The 24,851-nt window shown below is 44.4% G+C and overlaps 1 protein-coding gene across 1 annotated transcript; it reads right to left on the bottom strand.

The window, feature by feature from the left end:
* Positions 1-24,463, bottom strand: LOC130293675 (indolethylamine N-methyltransferase-like). The gene is made up of 3 exons (XM_056542664.1): positions 24,313-24,463; positions 10,154-10,361; positions 1-424 (listed from the first exon to the last, which is right to left on the bottom strand). Exons 1-3 carry the CDS (start codon positions 24,461-24,463, stop codon positions 1-3), a joined length of 783 nt encoding a protein of 260 aa, XP_056398639.1.
* Positions 24,464-24,851: the final 388 nt, after the last annotated feature.

Raw genomic sequence — 24,851 nt, 5'->3', positions numbered from 1 at the left:
CTATTTCTCCTTGTGGGCTGCAATGAAAATGATGGCCTTATAGTCAACAAGGTCACTTACATTTGTTCTCTTCTGAACCTTGCAGTTATCTATAACAAATCCTTCTCCAACTAGAGCTTTCCTGACAAAATCCTCATCATATGGGAAAGCATGGAACTTGTCTTTCCCAACTGTGTAATATGTTATATCTAATCCCCCAATTAATATGAGGTGTCCTCCAGGTTTCAACAACCCTGAGAACTTCCTGAGATATCTCCTGTAGTCATTTTGGTCTTTACAGATGGAATCTAGGAGCCAAAAACTGATGATACAATCTGCTGGTGGTAAGACTATCGGATCCGTCATATTTTTCATCTCAGGGTAACATTTCACAACATGCTGAACGATCGATCTGACTTTCTCTTCTTTGTCCACTGAACGATCACTGAAAGAGATTAAAAAAAAGGAACAGTTATTGTCCTACAGTCAGCATCGATAGTGTGGCTTGAGAACTCAGCAGTTACTTTTCTATTATTGGTTCCTAGCAGTAATAGCAAAACTTTAATTCAAGCAAGGTTGGTGTGCCATGTATCAAGTTTTGTCTTTTTTTCTTTTTTTTTTTTTTCATAATCATTCTAACCCCTTAAAGGAGATATCTCATGTACAAGTTTTTTTTTAACTAAAATTCCAGAACTACCTGCACTCCCCATGTCCTGGTATCTCTCTCTTCTGCTGTCAGCAGCCGGGAAACCAGATCAGCTAAGATGGCAGCCGGAGGTCCCCTCACCTGCCTAGCTGCCTTCCCGGGGTCTTCTGCTCTGATCTGCCTTCCAGCAGACCAAAGCTGAAGATTGCTGATAATACTGATCAGTGCTATGCATATGCATAGCACTGAACAGTATTGCCAATCTAATGATTGCCATGAATAGTCCTCTATGGGGACATAATGGGCCTCATTTACTAAGAGTGTCGGTTTTTTACTAGTGGGAAATGTTGTTTCAGACTTGCAGGATTCCTCCTTATTTACTACAGGGAAAAGTCAGGAACATTTTCTGACCAGCTTTTTCTAGGTTAAAATTTCCAGCCATTTATCCACAGGATTTTCTGTGAATTCAATAGTAAATAGGTCAGGTTATGAAACCACGCCCCTTTGTGGGATGGCCACACCCCTCGGTGACAGACCACGCCCCTTTTGGATTTTTACAAGGCAATGTCGGGTTAGTTGGATTTTCCTGGTGCATACTGTCACACAGTGTCTGAGACATGTCTGAGACATGTCTCAGACACTATGCACCAAAATAACTTAGAAAACCCTGACAAAAACTTGTTGGTTTCAGCTTAGTAAATGAGGCCCAATGAGTTAAAAATTAAAGGAAAAAAAAGGAAAAAAAAAGGAAAAAAATGTGAAAAATCCCCCAATAAGAATTTAAATCACCCCTTTTACCTATTTTACTCAAAAAAGCAAAGGCATTATAATTATTTAACATATTTTTTATCGACGCTTGTGCAAATGTCCAATCTATCAAAATATAATGTTAATGATCCCATACGGTGAACGACGTAAACGTTAAAAAAAAAAGTACAAAGTTGCTGCTGATTAGTCACATGACATTCACAAAAATTGTTATAAAAAGCGATCAAAATGTCATCTATACACAATTGCGGTACACAAAAAAATCTACAGGTCATGGCGCAAAAAATGAGCCCTCATACAGCCCCGTATACGGAAAAATTAAAAAGTTATAGGTGGTCCAAATAGAGAGATTTTAAATATACTGATTTTGTTAAAAAAATTGATATTTTTTAAAAGAAGTACAATAATAGAAAAGTATCTAAACCTGATTATCATTTTAATCCTATTGACCCTGAGAATAAAGAAAACGTCATTTTTACCGTAAAGTGCGCAGTGTGAAAACAAAACCCTCTAAAATTAGCAAAATTTGGATTTCAATTTAAATTTCCTCACTAAAAAATTTTTTTTTTGGGTTCACGGTACATTGGATGGTAAATTGAGAGGTTTCATCACAAAGTACAATTAATCACACAGGTAACAAGCCCTCATATGGGTCTTTGGATGGAAATATAAAAGAGTTATGGATTCTAAAAGATGAGAAGGAAAAAACGAAAACGAAAAAATAAAATTGGCCTGGTCCTTAGGCTCAAAATGGGCTTAGACCTTAAGGAGTTAATTTTATTTTTAGCATTTTTTGTTTACTTTGATGTTGACGGTAACATGAATGGCTATGGGTAATTAGCGGTGGTAATTAGCAGGTTAAATAAAAACACACTGCGCTAGCAGATCTTTTATTTGTTTAAAATGAATGTCTAAAAATTATTTCTTTTTGAAAAGCAGAAACTGGTGTTTACATGTTCACAGAGGTATCAGAAGAAGCAATGGCTTTTTCCTAAGTGGTGCAAAAATTGTCCCTTGTTCAGAATAGAAACAGGTCTTGTTCTTGAAAAGTGAAGAAGCAATGGCTTTTGAGGTGAAAAAAGATTTCCATTTTGGGCTGCAGCAACAGGATTGGCATCCTAGAAAGTGCACAAAATTGACACAAAACCCTCTATGCTGCTTCTTTACAATTAGTGTAAAACTAAAAAAAAACTGTCAAACTTAACTTCTAATTAAAACTGATTTTGCACAGAACAGATACAGAACTCTCTCTCTGCTGCTTTAGCACAATTACTTTATATGTGGCTCCTACTCCTATCTGTGTTGTTCACTGCTCAGTGTCCCTCACAGAGATCTTCACCCAACACCTGCTATCTCTAAAAAGGCTGTTGAAGCTAAATGCATATGCATTTACAGTGATTTTGACATCACCTCTCCCCTGCCTCCTGATTGACTGGGAGGGGGAGCTGTTTGAAAGGCATAATGGGAATCCCTAAAGTCATGAGATTTGGCCTCCTTCTCCTTTTTACGATGGGGCTGATGTTTTTTTTTTTTGGTAGGTTCTGCTGAAACACCCAAAGTTAGAGCTGTAGCTAGAGCAAACTATTGGCAAAGTTCTGGCTGACTCAGCTTCTACAGGTTCGGTTCAGTCATCTATTCCTATGAATATTACTAAATATTTGAAACTTTCCTCTGTGCTTAAGATTTTAATTGAGTCTTAGATGGATTCAATGTTTTTTCCTATTTTTTTCCCTTAAGGGGGCAATATTATTGTTGACGAATGGATTCATAAGGCTGAATACTTTCTATATTCTTGTATTTTCCCCATCACATAGTTTAGGTCCTATCTATCCTATCCCTAAATAAAAGGCTGTCCTCTGCATGTAAAATTAGTTTGTCCTCCCAGCTCCACACTCTGTACACCGAGGACAGGCTGGGCTCTGTACACCGAGGATAGGCGGGGGTCTGTACACCGAGGACAGACGGGCTCTGTACACTGAGGCTCTGTACACCGAGGACAAGTGGGGCTCTGTACACCAAGGACAAGCGGGGCTCTGTACACCGAGAACAAGCGGGGCCCTATACACTGAGGACAAGCGGGGCCCTGTACACTGAGGACAAGCGGGGCCCTGTACACTGAGGACAAACAGGGCTATGTACACTGAGAAAGTCGGCAGAGAGATCAGGGCACTTCTTCGGCAGGGCTCTGTACACCGAGGACAGGCGGGGCTCTGTACACTGAGGACAAGTGGGGCTCTGTACACTGAGGACAAGTGGGGCTCTGTACACTGAGGACAAGCCGGGCTCTGTACACTGAGGACAAGCAGGGCTTCGTACACTAAGGAGAAGCGGGGCTCTGTACACTGATGACAAGCAGGGCACTGTACACTGAGGACAAGCAGGGCCCTGTACACTCAGGACAAGCGGGGCCCTGTACACTGAGGACAAGCGGGGCCCTGTACACTGAGGACAAGCGGGGCTCTGTACACTGAGGGCAAGCGGGGCTCTGTACACTGAGGACAAGCGGGGTCCTGTACACTGAGGACAAGCGGGGCCCTGTACACTGAGGACAAGTGGGGCCCTGTACACTGAGGACAAGCGGGGCCCTGTACACTGAGGACAAGTGGGGCCCTGTACACTGAGGACAAGCAGGGCTCTGTACACTGAGAAAGTCGGCAGAGAGATCAGGGCACTTCTTCGGCAGGGCTCTGTACACCGAGGACAGGCGGGGCTCTGTACACTGAGGACAAGGGGGGCTCTGTACACTGAGGACAAGTGGGGCTCTGTACACTGAGGACAAGCAGGGCTCTGTACACTAAGGAGAAGCTGGGCTCTGTACACTGAGGACAAGCAGGGCTCTGTACACTGAGGACAAGCAGGGCACTGTACACTGAGGACAAGCAGGGCTCTGTACACTGAGGACAAGCAGGGCTCTGTACACTGAGAACAAGCAGAGCTCTGTACACTGAGGACAAGCAGGGCTCTGTACACTGAGGACAAGCAGGGCTCTGTACACTGAGGACAAGCAGGGCTCTGTACACTGAGGACAAGCAGGGCACTGTACACTGAGGACAAGTGGGGCCCTGTACACTGAGGACAAGCGGGGCCCTGTACACTGAGGACAGTTGGGGCTCTGTACACTGAGGGCAAGCGGGGCTCTGTACACTGAGGACAAGCAGGGCCCTGTATACTGAGGACAAGCGGGGCTCTGTACACTGAGGACAAGCAGGGATCTGTGCACTGAGAAAGCCGGCAGAGGGATCAGGGCACTTCTTCGGCAGGGCTCTGTACACCGAGGACAGGCGGGGCTCTGTATACCGAGGACAGGCGGGGCTCTGTACACCGAGAACAGGCAGGGCTCTGTACATCGAGGACAGGCGGGGCTCTGTACACCGAGGACAGGCGGGGCTCTGTACACCGAGGACATGCGGGGCTCTGTAGACCAAGGACAGGCGGGGCTCTGTAAACCGAGGACAAGCGGGGCCCTGTACACTGAGGACAAGCAGAGCCCTGTACACTGAGGACCAGCGGGGCCCTGTACACCGAGGACAAGCGGGGCTCTGTACACTGAGGACAAGCGGGGCTAACTACACTGAGGACAAGCGGGGTCCTGTACACTGAGGACAAGCAGGGCCCTGTACACTGAGGACAAGCAGGGCCCTGTACACTGAGGACAAGCGTGGCCCTGTACACTGAGGACAAGCAGGGCCTTGTACACTGAGGACAAGCGGGGCTCTGTACACTGAGGGCAAGCGGGGTTCTGTACACTGAGGACAAGCGGCGCCCTGTACACTGAGGACAAGCGTTGCTCTGTACTCTGCAGACAAGCTGTGCTCTGTACACTGAGGACAAGTAGGGCTCCGTACACTGAGGACAAGCCGGGCTCTGTACACTGAGGACAAGCAGGGTTCTGTACACTGAGGACAAGCGGGGCTCTGTACACTGAGGACAAGCCGGGCTCCGTACACTGAGGACAGGCAGGGCTCTGTACACTGAGGGCAAGCGGGGCTCTGTACACTGAGGACAAGCGGGGCCCTGTATACTGAGGACAAGCGGGGCTCTGTACACTGAGGACAAGCAGGGATCTGTGCACTGAGAAAGCCGGCAGAGGGATCAGGGCACTTCTTCGGCAGGGCTCTGTACACCGAGGACAGGCGGGGCTCTGTATACCGAGGACAGGCGGGGCTCTGTACACCGAGAACAGGCAGGGCTCTGTACATCGAGGACAGGCGGGGCTCTGTACACCGAGGACAGGCGGGGCTCTGTACACCGAGGACATGCGGGGCTCTGTAGACCAAGGAAAGGCGGGGCTCTGTAAACCGAGGACAAGCGGGGCCCTGTACACTGAGGACAAGCAGAGCCCTGTACACTGAGGACCAGCGGGGCCCTGTACACCGAGGACAAGCGGGGCTCTGTACACTGAGGACAAGCGGGGCTAACTACACTGAGGACAAGCGGGGTCCTGTACACTGAGGACAAGCAGGGCCCTGTACACTGAGGACAAGCAGGGCCCTGTACACTGAGGACAAGCGGGGCCCTGTACACTGAGGACAAGCAGGGCCTTGTACACTGAGGACAAGCGGGGCTCTGTACACTGAGGGCAAGTGGGGTTCTGTACACTGAGGACAAGCGGCGCCCTGTACACTGAGGACAAGCCGGGCTCCATACACTGAGGACAGGCAGGGCTCTGTACACTGAGGACAAGCCGGGCTCTGTACACTGAGGACAAGCAGGGCCCTGTACACTGAGGACAAGCGGGGCCCTGTACACTGAGGACAAGCGGGGCCCTGTACACTGAGGACAAGTGGGGCTCTGTACACTGAGGGCAAGCGGGGCTCTGTACACTGAGGACAAGCGGGGCCCTGTATACTGAGGACAAGCGGGGCTCTGTACACTGAGGACAAGTGGGGCTCGGTACACCGAGAACAGGGAGGGCTCTGTACATCGAGAACAGGCAGGGCTCTGTACACCGAGGACATGCGAGGCTCTGTAGACCAAGGACAGGCGGGGCTCTGTAAACCGAGGACAAGCGGGGCCCTGTACACTGAGGACAAGCAGAGCCCTGTACACTGAGGACCAGCGGGGCCCTGTACACCGAGGACAAGCGGGGCTCTGTACACTGAGGACAAGCGGGGCTAACTACACTGAGGACAAGCAGGGCTCTGTACACTGAGGACAAGCAGGGCCCTGTACACTGAGGACAAGCGGGGCCCTGTACACTGAGGACAAGCAGGGCCTTGTACACTGAGGACAAGCGGGTCTCTGTACACTGAGGGCAAGCGGGGCTCTGTACACTGAGGACAAGCGGGGCCCTGTACACTGAGGACAAGCGGTGCTCTGTACGCTGAGGACAAGCCGTGCTCTGTACACTGAGGACAAGTAGGGCTCTGTACACTGAGGACAAGCCGGGCTCTGTACACTGAGGACAAACGGGGCTCTGTACACTGAGGACAAGCAGGGTTCTGTACACTGAGGACAAGCAGGGCTCTGTACACTGAGGACAAGCAGGGCCCTGTACACTGAGGACAAGCGGAGCTCTGTACACTGAGGACAAGCGGGGCCCTGTACACTGAGGACAAGCGGGGCCCTGTACACTGAGGAAAGCTGGGCTCTGTACACTGAGGACAAGCGGGGCTCTGTGCATTGAGGACAAGTGGGGCACTTTATACTGAGGACATGCGGGGCTCTGTACACTGAGGACAAGTAGGGCTCTGTACACTGAGGATAAGCAGGGCTCTGTGCACTGAGAAAGTCGGCAAAGTTATCAGGGCCCTTCTTTGGCAGGGCTCTGTACACCGAGGACAGGCGGGGCTCTGTATATCGAGGACAGGCGGGGCTCTGTACACCGAGAAAAGGCGGGGCTCTGTACATCGAGGACAGGCGTGGCTCTATACACCGAGGACAGGCGGGGATCTGTACACTGAGTACAGGCGGGGCTCTGTACACCAAGGACAGGCGGGGCTCTGTACACCGAGGACAAGCGGGGCCCTTTACACTGAGGAAAAGCAGGGCCCTGTACACTGAGGACAAGCGGGGTTCTGTACACTGAGGACAAGCGGGGCTCTGTACACTGAGGACAAGCCGGGCTCCGTACACTAAGGACAGGCAGGGCTCTGTACACTGTGGACAAGCAGGGCCCTGTACACTGAGGACAAGCGGGGCCCTGTATACTGAGGACAAGCGGGGCTCTGTACCCTGAGGACAAGCAGGGCTCCGTACACTAAGGACAAGCGGGGCTCTGTACACTGAGGACAAGCAGGGTTCCGTACACTGAGGACAAGCAGGGCTCTGTACACTGAGGAAGAGCAGGGCCCTGTACACTGAGGACAAGCAGGGCTTTGTACACTGAGGACAACCGGGGCCCTGTACACTGAGGACCAGCGGGGCCCTTTACACTGAGGACTAGCAGGGCTCTGTACACTGAGGACAAGCAGGGCTCTGTACACTGATGACAAGAGGGGCCCTGTACACTGAGGACAAGCGGGGCCCTGTACACTGAGAACAAGCAGGGCTCTGTGCACAGAGAAAGCCAGAAGAGGGATCAGGGCACTTCTTCAGCAGGGCTCTGTACACCGAGGACAGGCGGGGCTCTGCTGATCGAGGACAGGCTTGGCTCTGTACACCGAGGACAGGCTGGGCTCTGTACACCAAGGACAGGCGGGGCTCTGTACACTGAGGACAAGCGGGGCGCTGTACAATGAGGAAAAGCGTTGCTCTGTACGCTGAGGACAAGCCGTGCTCTGTACACTGAGGACAAGTGGGGCTCTGTACACTGAGGACAAATCGGGCTCTGTACACTGAGGACAAGCAGGGATCTGTACACTGAGGACAAGCAGGGCTCTGTACACTGTTGACAAGCAGGGCTCTGTACACTGAGGACAAACAGGGCCCTGTACACTGAGGACAAGTGGGGCCCTGCATACTGAGGAAAAGCGGGGCTCTGTACACTGAGGACAAGCGGGGCTCTGTTCACTGAGGACAAGCGGGGCTCTGTACACTGAGGACAAGCAGGGCTCTGTGCACTGAGGACAAGCAGGACTTTGTTTACTAAGGACAAGCAGGGCTCTGTACACTGAGGACAAGTGGGGCCCTGTACACTGAGGACAAGCAGGGCCCCGCATACTGAGGACAAGCAGGACTTTGTTTACTAAGGACAAGCAGGGCTCTGTACACTGAGGACAAGCGGGGCTCTGTACACCGAGGACAGGCGGGGCTCTGTACACCAAGGACAGGTGGGGCTCTGTACACCGAGGACAAGCGGGGCCCTGTACACAGAGGACAAGCGGGGCTCTGTACACTGTGGACAAGCAGGGCTCCGTACACTAAGGACAAGCGGGGCTCCGTACACTGAGGACAAGCAGGGCTCTGTACACTGAGGACAAGCAGGGCTCTGGACACTGAGGACAAGCAGGGCCCTGTACACTGAGGACAAGCGGGGCCCTGTACACTGAGTACAAGCGGGGTCCTGTACACTGAGGACAAGCGGAGCTCTGTACACTGAGGGTAATTGGGGCTCTGTACACTGAGGACAAGCGGGGCTCTGTATACTGAGGACAAGTGGGGCCCTGTATACTGAGGACAAGCGGGGCTCTGTACACTGAGGACAAGTGGGGCGCTGTACACTGAGGACAAGCGGGGCTCTGTACACTGAGGACAAGTGGGGCTCTGTACACTGAGGACGAACAGGGCTCTGTACACTGAGGACAAGCAGGGCTCTGTACACTGAGGACAAGCAGGGCTCTTTACACTGAGGACAAGCAGGGCTCTGTACACTAAGGACAAGCATGGCTCTGTACACTGAGGAAAAGCAGGATTCTGTACCTGAGGACAATCAGGGCTCTGTACACTGAGGACAAGCGGGGCTCTGCACACAGATGACAAGCAGGGCCCTGTACAAGATAGAGAGAGAGCAGGGCGGCGGGCGCACTGATTGGTGGCACAGTGAACTCTGACGTGGCGCTGCTGCGTTTAGACGTGAGGTCACGTCCCCGCCACGGTGACGTGATCTTACGTCTAATTGCAGCAGCGCCACGCCAGATTTCAAAGCGCCTCTCCCAGGCAGCCACTGCGATTCTCTTACAGGGCTGCCGTGGCTGTGTGGGAGATGCCAAACAGCAGCCAGCAACACCGTTCTCCGGGCCTGGGTGTGTGCCGGGCAATTAAATTTTAAAATTTTTTATTTAATGTGGCAGGCGGCGGACCGCGGGCGCTTTTCCTCGTCCGAAGGCTATTGGCTATTGCAAAGCCCCAGCTTAGTAACAGATGTTCTGCTCCACTGTATTCAGTGGTAATAAGGGATGCTAGGCACCAGTGGAGTATATTTTTTAAGCTCAGCAGGCCAGGTCTTTTTTTCTTGGCCTACTGTACAAATTGTGCATGATGCAAAAAAAAAACTCAACAAAACATAAACCCTAACTTCCCTGATCAACGTTGCACAACCCCTGCATGAACCCTCCAACTGATAAATCCCTAATCTGAGCATTCTTGCTTTTGCCACCCCTTCACTCCCTCAGCATCGGTATGCTAAGTATCTAGTCTATACTGTGCCCCTCCAATGGTTCCCATTATTATACAGGACAGGGCCATATCGATAAGAATAATGTTTTACAGACAAATGTAGATTTTTCTACTGACAAGTCCAAAATCTGTCCTTGAATAGGCAAGCAAAGCAGAAATAAGGTAAGTAGAAGAAATTCTGTCTGAAAATTAATTTTATATGCCTTTAAATTTCTTGTTTACTAGCAATAACATTGGGGTTTCACTTACAGTTGAACAAACTACCTGTTTTCTTGCATCTCTCCATGAAGTTTTGCAGCATGTCCCCAATCGAATGCTCCAGTACGTGTGTTCAGCCATCTCTTCAGCTCCATGATGCATCGGTCTTTGACCTTCAGGACTATGATGTGATTGAAAAACTCACTGGGTGCAATGAGATGATGAACCAGGGAACCAAGGCTAAAATCAATCAGGACATCTCCTTTAATATGACCTACAAAAAATTTTTAAAATTCCATACTGAAACATGAAATATATTGAATTCTCATAGATGTTGTGGTTAAACCATCACATATGACAATATAACTTCCAAAAACATATGAAAACATTGTATATATATATATATATATATATATCCATAAAGAAGAAGATGGCAGCACTCACCAGTACAGAGGATTAATATCTTCTTTATTAAAGTGCAGCCAACTAGCAGCATGTGCAGCCGGACACGGATGCCAACATCGATCAGCAGAATGGGTGACAGCTGTTGCGCATGCGCAACGCAAGCTTCATCAGACCCTGCCTCCTTCGTCCATGACACCCATTAAAACCTCAGCTGTGACATACATGAAGGTAAGCTTACAGATTAAAAATACACATGAAAACAATTAAAAACAATAATCTGTAATACAAAACTGACTCAAACGAATACACTATAATCTAGTCTGTCATTTAATCCTAGATTTCCTTGTGCATTGGTTCGTAATATCCAACGTGCTTCGGCCTGCAATAGGGCTTCATGTCTATCTTGACCTTCTTTTGCATTAACCCTTTCCAGGCCGTGAAAGACTAGACAATTAGGATCTCCTTAATGGGCCTCATTTACTAAGCTAAAACCAACCAGTTTTTGTCTGGTTATTTTGGCGCAGAGTGTCTGAGACATGTCTGAGACATGTCTGCGCCTGTCTGCGCCAGTGTGCGACAGTGTGCGCCTGGAAAATCTGACAAACAAGACATTGCACTGTGAAAAGCCGAAAAGGGGGCATGGTTTGTCGCAAAGGGGGCGTGGTCAGTCTGAAAAGGGGCGTTGGTTCACAACCCGACCGATTTACTATTGAATTCACAATAAATCCTGTGGGTAAATGGCTGGAATTTTCCACCTAGAAAAAGCTGGTCAGAAAATGTTCCCGACTTTTCCCAATAGTAAATAGAAAGGAATCCTGCAAGTCTGAAACAACTTTTCCCACTTGTAAAAGCCCGACACTCTTAGTAAATGAGGCCCTATGTGTTTTGTTTAAATGGCAAATAAAATGTGTAGCACCTATTTTGGAGCGGATAGAATAGATGTGTTCACGAAATCTAACATTCATGGGTCTTTTTGTGCTCCCTATATAAAAGCACCCACATTTACAGGAAATAGCATAAACTACCCATGGAGTATGACAAGTAATTAAATTGTGTATCACTATTCTAAATTCTCCAACTACAAAGGCTTTTCCAGGTAATAAATGTGGGCACCATGTACAGGTGTCACATTTAAAGTTACCTGTAGGACCCATTTTGCTTAATCAGTCTGTACCTTTTTTCTTCTTAGAATCAAAAGAACTGTAGGTGAGTGCATCCTTTAAGTTCTTACATCTTCTAAAGGCTTCGAGAGGTTTATCTTGGACCAGTTTACCTAGATCAGGATCATTTTTAATTATAAATCAGTTTTTGTTAATGACATTTTAAACGTCAGCAAGGGGACTAAATTTTGCTAGAGTTTTTCTTTTCTTCTTATTACTGCTTAACAAACTTCTTCTATCATGATTTAGGGCTCGTGTCCATGCTTCATCAAATATTTTTTAAGGATAGTTTCTCGCCATTAATCTCTTCTTCAGTTCATCGGCTTGGACCATGAAGCTAGCTTCAGAATTATTTATACGGCATAAATGTAAAAATTGGCCATAAGGCACTGCTCACTTCACATGGTCTGGATGATAGCTGACAAACTGAAGAAGGGAATTACACGCTGTGGGCTTTCTAAAACTAGAAGTGACCAACTGACTATTATCTATCTGAAGCAGAACATCTAAAAATTGGAGTTTCTCCTCATCTACTTTGGATATAAATTTGAGGTTCAAATTGTTAGCTGCATTAAGATGTTGCACATAATCATAAAAGTCCGATGAGGTGCCATCCCAGGCTATAAACACATCATATACAAACCTGAGATAGCACCTCATTGAACTTAAAAAGGAATTTCTGTCCACAAAAATAAAACACTTTTCAAAAGCTGCCACGTAAAGGTTGGCAAAAGTGCATGCCACGGGGAAGCCCATGACCCCCCCCCCCCCCTGATTTGTTTAAACCTTGCATTATCAAACTGAAATGTGTTGTTTTGAAGTACAAATAATAAGCCATCAATTAAATTCATATTTCTACTAGTCTTCACCAAAATGTCTCTAATCATATCCACTCCCATTTGTTGAGGAATACTTGTATATAGGGATTCAATATTTATTGATGATAAAATCCCTTTTTCCGGCCAATGTAAATCTTCTAAGCATCCCAAAAGCTGTTTTGTATCCCTTACCAGCGATGGCACCTCCTGCAGAAGGGGACGTATGAGCCAGTCCAAATATTTGGACAATGGCTCAGTGATCGATCCACACCCGAACGATAAGACGCCCCAGGGGGCAGACCAAGGTCTTATGTACCTTCGTCAGGAAATACCTTCGCGAGTGACTAGGGAAAGGAGGAATCAGTCTTTCAGCTTTATTTTTTGATAGACCACCTTTTACAGTATAGGAACGAAGGAAACTTTGCAAACAAGATTTTATTTTAGGAGTGGGATTTTCCACTAATCTAACATAGGTTTTTTCATTATATAACTGCCGCTTGGCTTCATTAATATAGTATTCAGTGGTCATGATCACTGTATTACCGCCCTTATTGGACTTTTTAATAACAATATCACTTCTTTTCTTCAAAGTGTCTAAAGCATGACGTTCTCCTAATGTAATGTTAGAGGGGTCCCTAAGAAATATAAGAGACTTGATATCTTCAAGTACTTTGCAGGGATGTGGAAATTGTATCACCGGGTAGGGGAATTCTTTGGGCACCCAGATCTAAACGCCCCATCGCTAAACTCCTAAAGACTGCAGCTGTATGCTGCAGCCTATATCGGGCCGCGCAGAACATCGGCGTCCCGGCGTAGGCGCGTATGATGACGTCACTCATCTAGCGCACCTCCATCAGGACCAAGGATGCGGTCCAGCAACATAACCGCCAACCCCCTGAGTCTGCCGGAGCGCACATGGGGATGGAGGACAGGTAAAAACAGGGGGAGGGGGTTTGGTGAATCAGTGAATGATGTGGCAAAGGAAGGGAAGGCGTAATATAATGGCACAGGGGGGGTGAAATATAATGGCACAGGGGGGCTGAAATATAATGGCACAGAGGGGGGCTGAAATATAATGGCACAGAGGGGGGCTGAAATATAATGGCACGGGGGGATGAAATATAATGGCACGGGGGGGCTGAAATATAATGGCACGGGGGGCTGAAATATAATGACACGGGGAGGCTGAAATATAATGGCACAGGGGGGTTTGAAACATGAATTATAATGGCACGGGGGGCTGAAATATAATGGCACAGGGGGGTTGAAACATAATGGCACAGGGTGGGGCTGAAGTATAATGGTACAGGAGGAAGGGGGGGCTGAAATATAATGGCACAGGGAGCATCAGAGAAGGGGGAATATAGTGGCACAGGGGAATGATATGGCACAGAGTGTGATAAAGGGGGGGGACAAACTGGCACAGAATGGTCATCAAACTATGTAAGGGTGTCACAATGAAAAGTTTGGAAAGCTCTTACTTAGGGAGTATAAGTGTTTAAATGTGAGCCCTACCTGACTACCTGAAAGGGGTCATATCTATCTGGTGCCTGTCTACCTACTGGGGGAGCTCTACCTAATAGAGGTCATTTCTATCTGGAGCTCTGTCTGGGAGCCCTACCTTTTTACCAACTGGGGGGACATGTATATCTGGGGCCCTATTTACATACTAGGGGAGCCCTTCATGCCTGCCTACATGATGAGGGGATGTGCCTACCTGATAAATAGACATATCTACCTGAAGGGGGGAATACCTATTTAATGGGGCAGACTTATCAGGGGCCCTATCCACCTAATGGGGTGGCATACTGGTCTGCCTATTCATTTTCTAATAATTAAGACCTTATTTACAAACTATTTTGTTTGAAATAATTTTGTGTACCAGGACAAGTATATGGTCAGTTAGATTTATAACCGTACAGCCTTCTATGTCACTGTTCACCTGTTCCATTACATTTTCTTGTGTGTTATGGATCTGTTTTCTTATTTTTGTAAAAAAAACGTATTTTCTTTTTCCTCCTATTGCCTCTTCTTGTCACCCTCCTAAAGGATGAATGGATTTTTGTGAGGAGACAGAAGGGGTTACTGATGAAGCAGTTTCCATGTCTGAAGGTGGATTTTAAGAGTTAGAGAAGTCCTCGTTCCCGCTTGACTCTGAATCTGTAGTTCCATAATCGGTGTAACGTTTCTTTTTTCCTTTTGTCCACCTTTGACGCTGTCATTTTGCATTACAAAAAGAAAATACTTTATTCATATCGTAATCGGTCTTATCACGTATGAATTTGTCTTTCTTCTGGTCTTTTATCATAGATTGTAAAGTCCCGATCCTTTTCTCTAGTTTCTTTATGAATAGTTGGAATTTTTCTTCTGTTAATCTAGTACGTAATTCGGTTTTAGTGCTCATCAATTCTTCTGCTATTTTATTATACTCTTGTTCATTTCTTTATAATAGCAGGTGCAGCATATATATAGAGTAAGCTTGGTGTATTTGTGTCCATTCACTAAAAAAAGCTGGGTCATCTGTTTATTGTGATGGCTCTTTAAAATTGCGGAGGCCTCTTGGTGCCTGTTCACACATGAATATTTGGACTGGCTCTTACGTCCCCTTCTGCAGGAGGTGCCATCGCTGGTAAGGGATACAAATCAGTTTTTGGGATGCTTAGAAGATTTACATTGGCCGGAAAAAGGGATTTTAGCATCAATAGATATTGAATCCCTATATACAAGTATTCCTCAACAATTGGGAGTGGATATGATTAGAGACAATTTGGTAGAGACTGTAGAAATGAGAACTTAATTGATTTAATCTGTGATGGCTTATTATTTGTACTTCAAAACAACGCATTTCAGTTTGATAATGAATGGTTTAAACAATTCGGGGGGGTGGCCATGGGCACCCCTGTTGCATGCACTTTTGCCAACCTTTACGTGGCAGCTTTTGAAAAACGTGTTATTTTTGTGGAGAGAAATGCCTTTTATAGTTTGATGAGGTGCTATAGATTATGTGTTTATAGCCTGGGATTTCAAACAAACAAATGCCCCAGGAGTTGTGCTAGGGTACTATAAACCACAATATTATCCAAACCCCACACCTAGATGCTACTCCAGGTGGGGGTGCAAAACCCTTTTCAAAGCACCCTCCCTAAAACTTCACTTTTATTTCCATTGCATGTTAAAATGTTGTTGGGGGTAAACAGAACAGTTTAAAAGCCCGGAGGGAGGCTTTGGTGTTAGGTTTTTAGATACAGCTGAGTGTCAACAATATAGATCCTGTAGCACTGCAGGCACAGGAGATACATTATTTGGAATACCAAATAGTAATACCTTATATCAGTTGGACGAGATCAGCTGGGCTTTTAAACTGTTCTGTTTACCCCCAACAACATTTTAACATGCAATGGAAATAAAAGTGAAGTTTTAGGGAGGGTGCTTTGAAAAGGGTTTTGCACCCCCACCTGGAGTAGCATCTAGGTGTGGTGTTTGGATAATATTGTGGTTTATAGTACCCTAGCACAACTCCTGGGGCATTTGTTTGTTTGAAATTACGTTAGGTGTTATCACCTTTGGAGCCCTTCTTTTTTGTTACATCCCCGCAGTATGGCGGGGTTCTTATCACAAAAATTGAGTTTGGAACAATTTAATGCAGAAGCTACGCATGTTTTTTCTACCCAAAATCTACCCTTAAACCAAATTGACATACAACAAGCTTTCCGTAACTTGACAAAAACATATAAAAATTGTGTTAGGTCCTGGTGGGGAGTTACCAGTTTTGAGACCTATCTACAACAAAAGATCATATATAGGGGGCTGAGAATACCCATAGTGCCCAATTCACATAAAGAGGACGCTACATTTATACAGGGGTGGGAGCAGTTATTAACTGATAACTCCCTGCGTATGATAAAATATTTATGTGATTACGAAAAAGATTATCTGGGTAAAATCAATAAACAACTTGAGACGGAGATTGGAGAGATACAAATTTTTGCTAACAATCCTGAGTTTATTGTCTTTGAAAATAAATTACAAAAAAATATAGAACTCTATAAGAACGAAATAAAAGAAAAGAAACATAGTAAATATATACGTGATTATACTGACTTTGCCAACGGCCAGGCATATACATATAGAGGCAAAAAAGGGGCAGTTTTACTACATATAATCATCCAAACAATAGACAGGTATCAGAATCTGAGACATCTGGTGCAGAGGATTACCATTCTGATAGTAGTAGTTCAAGAGGAGGTGCTAAAAGGAAATATCAAGGAGGTAGAAACAAACCTTATAATCAGCAGAATAAGAGACAACCTAATCCACAGAACAGACAGAGAGGAGCACAATCATGGGTCGAGAGTCCTCACAGAATTGCTTCCAGTGGTTCTGGACATTTGGGTTCCTATGGTCCATCTCAAGGACAGAATATGCCTACACAAATAGGACATCAGACCACTCTATTGGGACAAGGTGTAGCGCCCCATATGAATATAACAAGTGGTACATGTCAGCAGGGGAACCCTCCCTCTCAGCCAAATTTACAACTAATCCAACAGAGATCAGGTGGAAATGCAAATATGTCTCAGACTACTATGACCCGTTTTTTAGGTCAGGGCCTCCCCCCCGTGCCCCTACATCAACCTCCAGGCAACCAACAAACAGGCAACCCTCAGACGGCAATTCCGCAAGGGAATCAGTTCCCGTCTCTAGCATTCCAGCCACATTAAATGACGCAGATGAATTTGAGTATGGGCATCCTCTTGGGGAACAAGGTCCCCAAAATATGGAAATTGATTTTGATTTGGGTACAACTAATAGGGAACCAAATGAATTATGTATCTATAATTTTTCCAGGTACGGTCTGTCAGCTTCGGAAAAGTCACTGTTGGAAAAGGGGCTCTCTTTCACTCCGACACCCAGGTTTGACCTTTTCAACTGGGTGAAAGACATTAATCTGTATGCCAGAAAATTGGCGTTACACAAATGGCACAAACAACATAATGATCCCTCCCTATTATTTAGATCAAGGGAGTTGGAGGCTACAGAAGCCCTAGAGGATCTCCTATTGGAGAATGAAGAGGGTTAGAGTGGTTGTGTGGGACCGCTAACCACCCTTAAGCCTAAATCAAAAATATATCCATCAATATCACAGTATGGTAACAGTGAGACATTTGTCAACATGGTCACAAAGGAGCTAGGTAAAATTAGACCAAAACAAGATCTTGTCCATGCTAATTTAACACCAGATGAACAGGAGGCAGTGCGCCTTTGTCTGAGGGCGGATATTATTATCAAGCCCTCAGACAAGGGCGGGAATATTGTGATTATGGATAGAGATGAATATATAAAGATGACAATGACCCTCCTAGATGATACAGAGAAATATCAAAGATTGAGATCTGATCCAACAGTGCCCTTCCTAGCGGATTTGAGAACACTACTCACGGAAGCGAGAGAGAAGAATTTGATATCAATAGAAGAGTTCAAATTCATATTTAATGAACATCCAACTATAGCAACCTTCTACTCTCTTCCGAAAACCCACAAGAGTGTACGCCCTCTTAAAGGGCGTCCAATAGTTTCGGGGAATGACAATATGACACAGGGTGCCAGCATTTATGTTGATTCTTTTCTTGCCCCTCTAGTCACATCTTTACCGTCGTATCTTAAAGATACAAAAGATACAGTGAACAAACTTCAGGACATTACGGTCACTAACACCACCACTTTAATGAGTATAGATGTGGAGAGTCTATACTCTAATATTAGACACGATTTGGGGATCCAAGCCACCAAGAAATTTCTTGATACACGGAGTATTCACTTTAAAAATCACACGGAATTTGTAATCGATTTATTACGATTTGTTCTTACACACAATTATTTTTTATTTAATGACACTATTTATTTTCAGACACAAGGCACTGCAATGGGGTCCACTTGTGCACCAAATTATGCAAATCTTTTTTTAGGGTGGTGGGAGGACACGATTGTTTTTTCTGAAGAGTTTTCACAATATACTGAGCACATTTTATTTTGGGGACGTTTTATTGATGATGTGTTGATTTTGTGGGAGGGGGATAGCACTTTATTTACTTTATTTATGGAAGCTCTTAACCACAACAATATTGGCATGCATTTCACTCACGAAGTAGTTGGTAGGCACATCAATTTCCTTGATTTGTCAATTTATATTGATCAGGATAACAAGATTCAAACCCAGGTTTTCAGAAAACCGACATCTACAAACGGATTTTTGCATTGGCAGAGCTGGCACCCTGTCTCATTAAAAAAGAGCATCCCCGTAGGACAGTTCTTAAGAGCTAAGAGGAACTGTTCAGAGGATGGGGCCTTTAAGGCTGAATGTAGAGAATTGTCTAGGAGGTTTGAGGCTAGGGGCCATCCGAGGAACCATGTGAGAAGAGCGGAAAATAGAGCTACCCAGAGTGAGAGAAGGGCTCTTCTCGCATCGGGTAGACAAGCCCCCACACAAAATGCCATAAGATGCATAGGCACATATGATGGATATGCTACCAGAATCATGAACATTATGCGGAGGTTCTGGCCTCTACTTCAAGCAGATCATGATCTCCGAGAGGTGGTAGGAGTTAGGCCCATGTTAACTTGTAGACGTGGTCCTAACCTGAGGGACCTTCAGGTACGCAGCCACCTCAGTCCGGATGGCAATCCGAGAGAACGAGACCGGGGTGGCAGCACCAAAGTAGTGGGCTCATTTCCATGTGGTCGATGTGACTTTTGTAAATTTATACCTAAAGTGAAGGAATTCACTAATCCAACAGATGGACGAACATATCAAATAAGACAATTCCTTAACTGTTCCTCTAAAAATATTGTATATGTAGCACAGTGTCAATGTCCGAAGTTATATGTAGGAAAAACGACTCAAGAATTTAAAAGACGCATTTCCAAACATCTGAGTACAATTAGGACTAATAGTGAAACACCTTTATCTAGGCACATGAGGACAGTACATAGAGACAGCATGTTTAACATCAAATTTTGGGGAATTTGTCAGAAACATTTGGGCCAGAGGAAAGGCAATATTGATAAAGAGTTATTGAAAGAGGAATCCAGATGGATTTTTAGATTGGGTAGTAAGAGTCCATTTGGACTCAATGAAGATTTTTCGTTTTCTGCATTTTTGTAATTTATTCCAAGGTTGGATTTATAATAAGATGGATACATAATAGGGGGTTGAATGAATAAGACAGGCGGAGCCTTAAAATCTCGATATCAGATGGTTTCTGATTAGAAAGTAATCCCAATGGAGATATCAACAAGATAATCCGTTCCCTTAGTAATTTTTGGACTTAGCGTATATCCCCAACTAATAGAGTTAAAAAGTTCTCTGGAACCCATATATAGTGCCTATCATCCCTGTGGTCTGCACCCCTCTATAGATATTTTTTTCAGTTCAGTGGCTGACATTATTTAATTTCATCTTTTTCAATTTCTTTTTTCTTCCCCCTTTTTTTCTCTCTTTTTTCCCTTGTTCAGCATCATTTCTAATCTCTAATTATGTTGTAACATGCATATAGCCGTAAATAAAACTAATAATAAAACCAAAAATAAAACCATCAATAGAGGTAATAAATACATTTAGGAAAAAAGCTTCTTCAGAGTCTATATCATTTACCCAGGTTTAGGAATACATTAATTCTAAGTTCGCGCGCATGCCCGAGGAGTTGAAGGACCTAATGTGGTATGTTGCTGATTTTTTCTAAGTTTGCGCGCATGCGCGAGTAGTGGTTACATCCAAAACATCCACTATGTTGGTTTTGACAGATAATGAGCCAATCATGAGGCACTTGAACCACATGATCGGGCTATCCAATGATCAACAGAATCGTCACTGAAGACCTCACGTGACCGACAAACACCGGAAATAGCGGAACTTTAATAATAGGCAGGGGAAAGAGTTCATAGAGGGACAGGAAATACGGAGCATGGGGAAATTGGCGCACATATGAGGTAAGCAAATTATCCTTAGAAACTAAACTAGGATTGGTTGGATACCAGCACTTGGGGAGCATACTGGGAAGTGATTGGAGAACTCTTGGGATGGATGAAGGGACGGAAACTATATAAGGTGCAATTAAGGGCCGCCGCGTGTCTTATGCCTCATATACCCCTGATGACGTGACTGCTGTCACGAAACATGTAAAAGGGGAGGCTTTGGTGTTTGGTTTTTAGATACAGCTGAGTGTCAACAATATAGATCCTGTAGCACTGCAGGCACAGGAGATACATTATTTGGAATCATTATTTGGAATACCAAATAGTAATACCTTATATCAGTTGGACGAGATCAGCTGGGCTTTTAAACTGTTCTGTTTACCCCCAACAACATTTTAACATGCAATGGAAATAAAAGTGAAGTTTTAGGGAGGGTGCTTTGAAAAGGGTTTTGCACCCCCACCTGGAGTAGCATCTAGGTGTGGGGTTTGGATAATATTGTGTATTATAGCCTGGGATGGCACCTCATCGGACTTTTATGATTTTGTACAACATCTTAATGCATCTAACAATATGAACCTCAAATTTACATCCAAATTAGATTTGGAGAAACTCAATTTTTTATATATTCTGGTTCAGATAGATAGACAGATAATAGTCAGTTGGTCACTTCGAGTTTTAGAAAGCCCACAGCCTGTAATTCCCTTCTTCATTTCGTCAGCTATCATCCAGACCATGTAAAGTGAGCAGTGCCTTATGGCTAATTTTTATATCTTCGCCATATACATAATTCTGAAGCTAGCTTCATGGTCCAAGCTGACAAACTGAAGAAGAGATTAAAGGAGTACTCCTGTGGAAAACTATTTTTTTTAGATCAACTGGTGCCAGAAAGTTAAACAGATTTGTAAATTACTTCTATTAAAAAATATTAATCCTTCCAGTACTTTTTAGGGGCTGTATACTACAGAGTAAATATTTTTCTTTTTGGATTTCTCTTATGTCACGACCACGGTGCTCTCTGCTGACCTCTGCTGTCCATTTTAGGAACTGTCCAGAGCAGGAGAAAATCCCCATAGCAAACATAGGCTGCTCTGGACAGTTCCTAAAATGGACAGCAGAGGTCAGCAGAGAGCACCTAGGTCGTGACATAAGAGAAATCCAAAAAGAAAACATTTCCTGTGTAGTATACAGCCCCTAAAAAGTACTGGAAGAATTAAGATTTTCTAATAGAAGTAATTTACAAATCTGTTTAACTTTCTGGCACCAGTTGATAAAAAAAAAAAAGTTTTCCACAGGAGTACCCCTTTAATGGCGAGAATGTATTCTGAAAAAAATCCTTGATGAAGCATGAACACGAGCCCTAAATAAGGATAGAAGTTTGTTAAGCGGTCATAATAATAAGAAAAGAACTCTAGCAAAAGATGGGAAAAATCTTTTCTCATTTTCATAAAAATTTAGTCCCCTTGCTGACGTTAAAAATGCCATTAACAAAAACTTTTTTTTTAATAAAAAATGATCCTGATCTAGGTAAACTGGTCCAAGATAAACCTCCCGTAGCCTTTAGAAGATGTAAGAACTTAAAGGGGTACTACCGTGCTGACAACTTATCCCCTATCTAAAGGATAGAGGATAAGTTGCCTGATCGCGCGGGGTCCCGCTGCTGGGGACCCCTGCGATCTCGCATGCAGCACCCCGCTCTCATCAGGCCCTGGAGCGAACATCCGCTCCAGGTCTGATGACGGGGCCGGTGATCGTGACGTCACAGCTCCGCCCAGTGTGACATCACGCTCCGCCCCTCAATGCAAGTCCACGGATGTTCGCTCTCGGGCCTGATGAGAGCGGGGTGCTGTGTCCGAGATCGCGGGGATCCCCAGCGGCGGGACCCCGCGTGATCAGGCAACTTATCCCCTATCCTTTAGATAGGGGATAAGTTGTCAGCACGGTAGTACCCCTTTAAAGGATGCACTCACCTGCAATTCTTTTGATTCTAAGAAGAAAAAAGATACAGACTGGTTAAGCAAAATGGGTCCTACAGGTAACTTTAAATGTGACACCTGTACATGGTGCCCACATTTATTATCTGGAAAAGCCTATGTAGTTGGAGGATTTATAATAGTGATACACGATTGAATTACTTGTCGTACTCCATGGGTAGTTTATGCTATTTCCTGTAAATGTGGGTGCTTTTATATAGGGAGCACAAAAAGACAGATGAATAAAAGATTTTGTGAACACATCTATTCTATCCACTCCAAAAAAGGTGCTCCATGTTTTATTTGCCATTTAAACAAAACACATTAAGAAGATCCTAATAGTCTAATCTTTCATGGCCTGGAAAGGGTTAATGTACAAGAAGGTTAAGATAGACATAAAGCCCTATTGCAGGCAGAGAAGGCGAAGAAGGAAAACTTGACCCTTGTAAAGGTGCTGCTAATACCAAAATAACGTGGATGCCAACCAGAGGTATTGGTAAAAACACCGGAGTGGTTTATTAGAACATAAGAAAACAATAATGTACAAGGATGACACGTTTTGGGGGAGCCACCTTCCTTCCTTATGTTTTGGGGGAGCCACCTTCCTCAGATCAGTGTACATGGTGCAGATACAGGTAGGGTTTAAATACACTAAAGAATGTCGCCAAAATACAAAAGGGGCAGGGCCAAACAGTGACATCACATCAGGTATTGCAGGCAGAAGCACGTTGGATATTACAAACCAATGCACAAGGAAACCTAGGATTAAATGACAGACTAGATTTTAATGTATTCATGTGAGTCAGTTTTGTATTACAGATTTATTGTTTTTTATCATTTTCATGTGTATTTTTAATCTGTAAGCTTACCTTCATTTATGTCACAGCTGAGGTGTTCATGGGTGCGTGTCATGGACGAAGGAGGCAGGGTCTGATGAAGTGTGCGTTGATCACGTGCAACAGCTGTCACCCATTCTGCTGATCGATGTTGGCTTCTGTGTCTGGCTGCACATGCTGCACAGGCTGCTAGTTGACTGCACTTTAATTAAGAAGATATTGATCCACTGTACTGGTGAGTGCTGCCATCTTCTTTATGGACACATTTTATGGACTCTACTGCTCTTGATTGGTTCAGCACCCGTTACAGACAGTATCTTACTGGCCATCCTAAGGGAACTGTTCACATACTATTTTATTTGTGGGTTGCTCCATAAGTGTGTTGTCTCTACACTGGGGCTTGGTGCCGACCACTGTGTTTGCTATTCGTCATTGTTTTTTTAATGCTGATCTTTTTTCTCTAATAGGATCTATAAACTTAAAGTTTTTTTTAAATTATAAAAAAAAAATTACATTTAAATTAGATATCTTCATCTAAAAACCCAAAGGAGCCTTTGAGGAGGAATCCTTAGAACATTTTCTGTGAAAATTAAGTCAACCTTTTAAGAAATTATAAACTACTTTATGGTTTCTTTAGTTATACATAGAAAGTCATTTCAGGAATCTATGGCTTCTAATTTATACCCTTTACTGATTACACTACATAGAGGCAAGATATATTAGCTTTTTTTTTAATTTTTTTTTACATTTGATCTAACCTATGCTGACTTTAAAAAAAATATTTTTAGTGTTTGAATTCCTGTATCCCAACTCAATTAATACAGCAATATGGAAACACTCTCCAGAATTGTGTATGATATGCATTAATATTTCTGTCATAGGTTCCAGGTTATCAAATAAAAGGCTAATGGCACAAGTCTTCCTTTGCTTTCTTTAGCTGATATGACTAAGTCAGTGTGGTTACCCCCATTGATGTCCCACACCCCGACAATAAATTTGCTCAATTATATTTAGTTGCTTTATTGTTTCAAACAATTAAAATATAAAATTAGAGATCCATACCCTCTTTGAAGGCTTTCTTAAGGCTTTCAATGGGAAATGCCAAACAATCCTCTCCAAAGACCATATCAGGTTTATCGGACAGGTAAAACTCTAGATGTTGTCTGGAATCAAATCCGTGTACATGATAGATCTTATGAGAGCTGGAATCCATCGTCTAATCTTCTATCACAGACAAGTGACTATCTACATCAGAGCTCAAAGTCTTTATATATCAATGTACAAAGAATGTTGGTGAGAATTTATTATCACATCATGAGTTATTATGTACATAAACCAGTCATGCGAAGAGTAAAGTTTAGATTCCCACCATTCAGGACTGTATTTACCATTAGGCACCCTTGAGCCTGTGCCTAGGGTGACAGTGTTGATGGAGGCAGAACTTAAGTGAGAAAGAAAAATTAAATAAAACAATCAACACTTTTGATGCAGCTGCTGCTACTGCCATGCAAATGTACAGCCAAAACAGCTTTTTATGTTGTAGATTTTTTTAATGTTACTAGCTGAGTACCCGGCATTGCCTTTTTTTTTTCTTCCTAATC

Source organism: Hyla sarda, chromosome 10 (genome assembly GCF_029499605.1).
Source record: "Hyla sarda isolate aHylSar1 chromosome 10, aHylSar1.hap1, whole genome shotgun sequence".
Lineage (NCBI taxonomy): Eukaryota > Metazoa > Chordata > Amphibia > Anura > Hylidae > Hyla > Hyla sarda.
The sequence above is the reverse complement of the archived record's forward strand: the minus strand, read 5'-3'. Positions and strand labels throughout refer to the sequence as shown.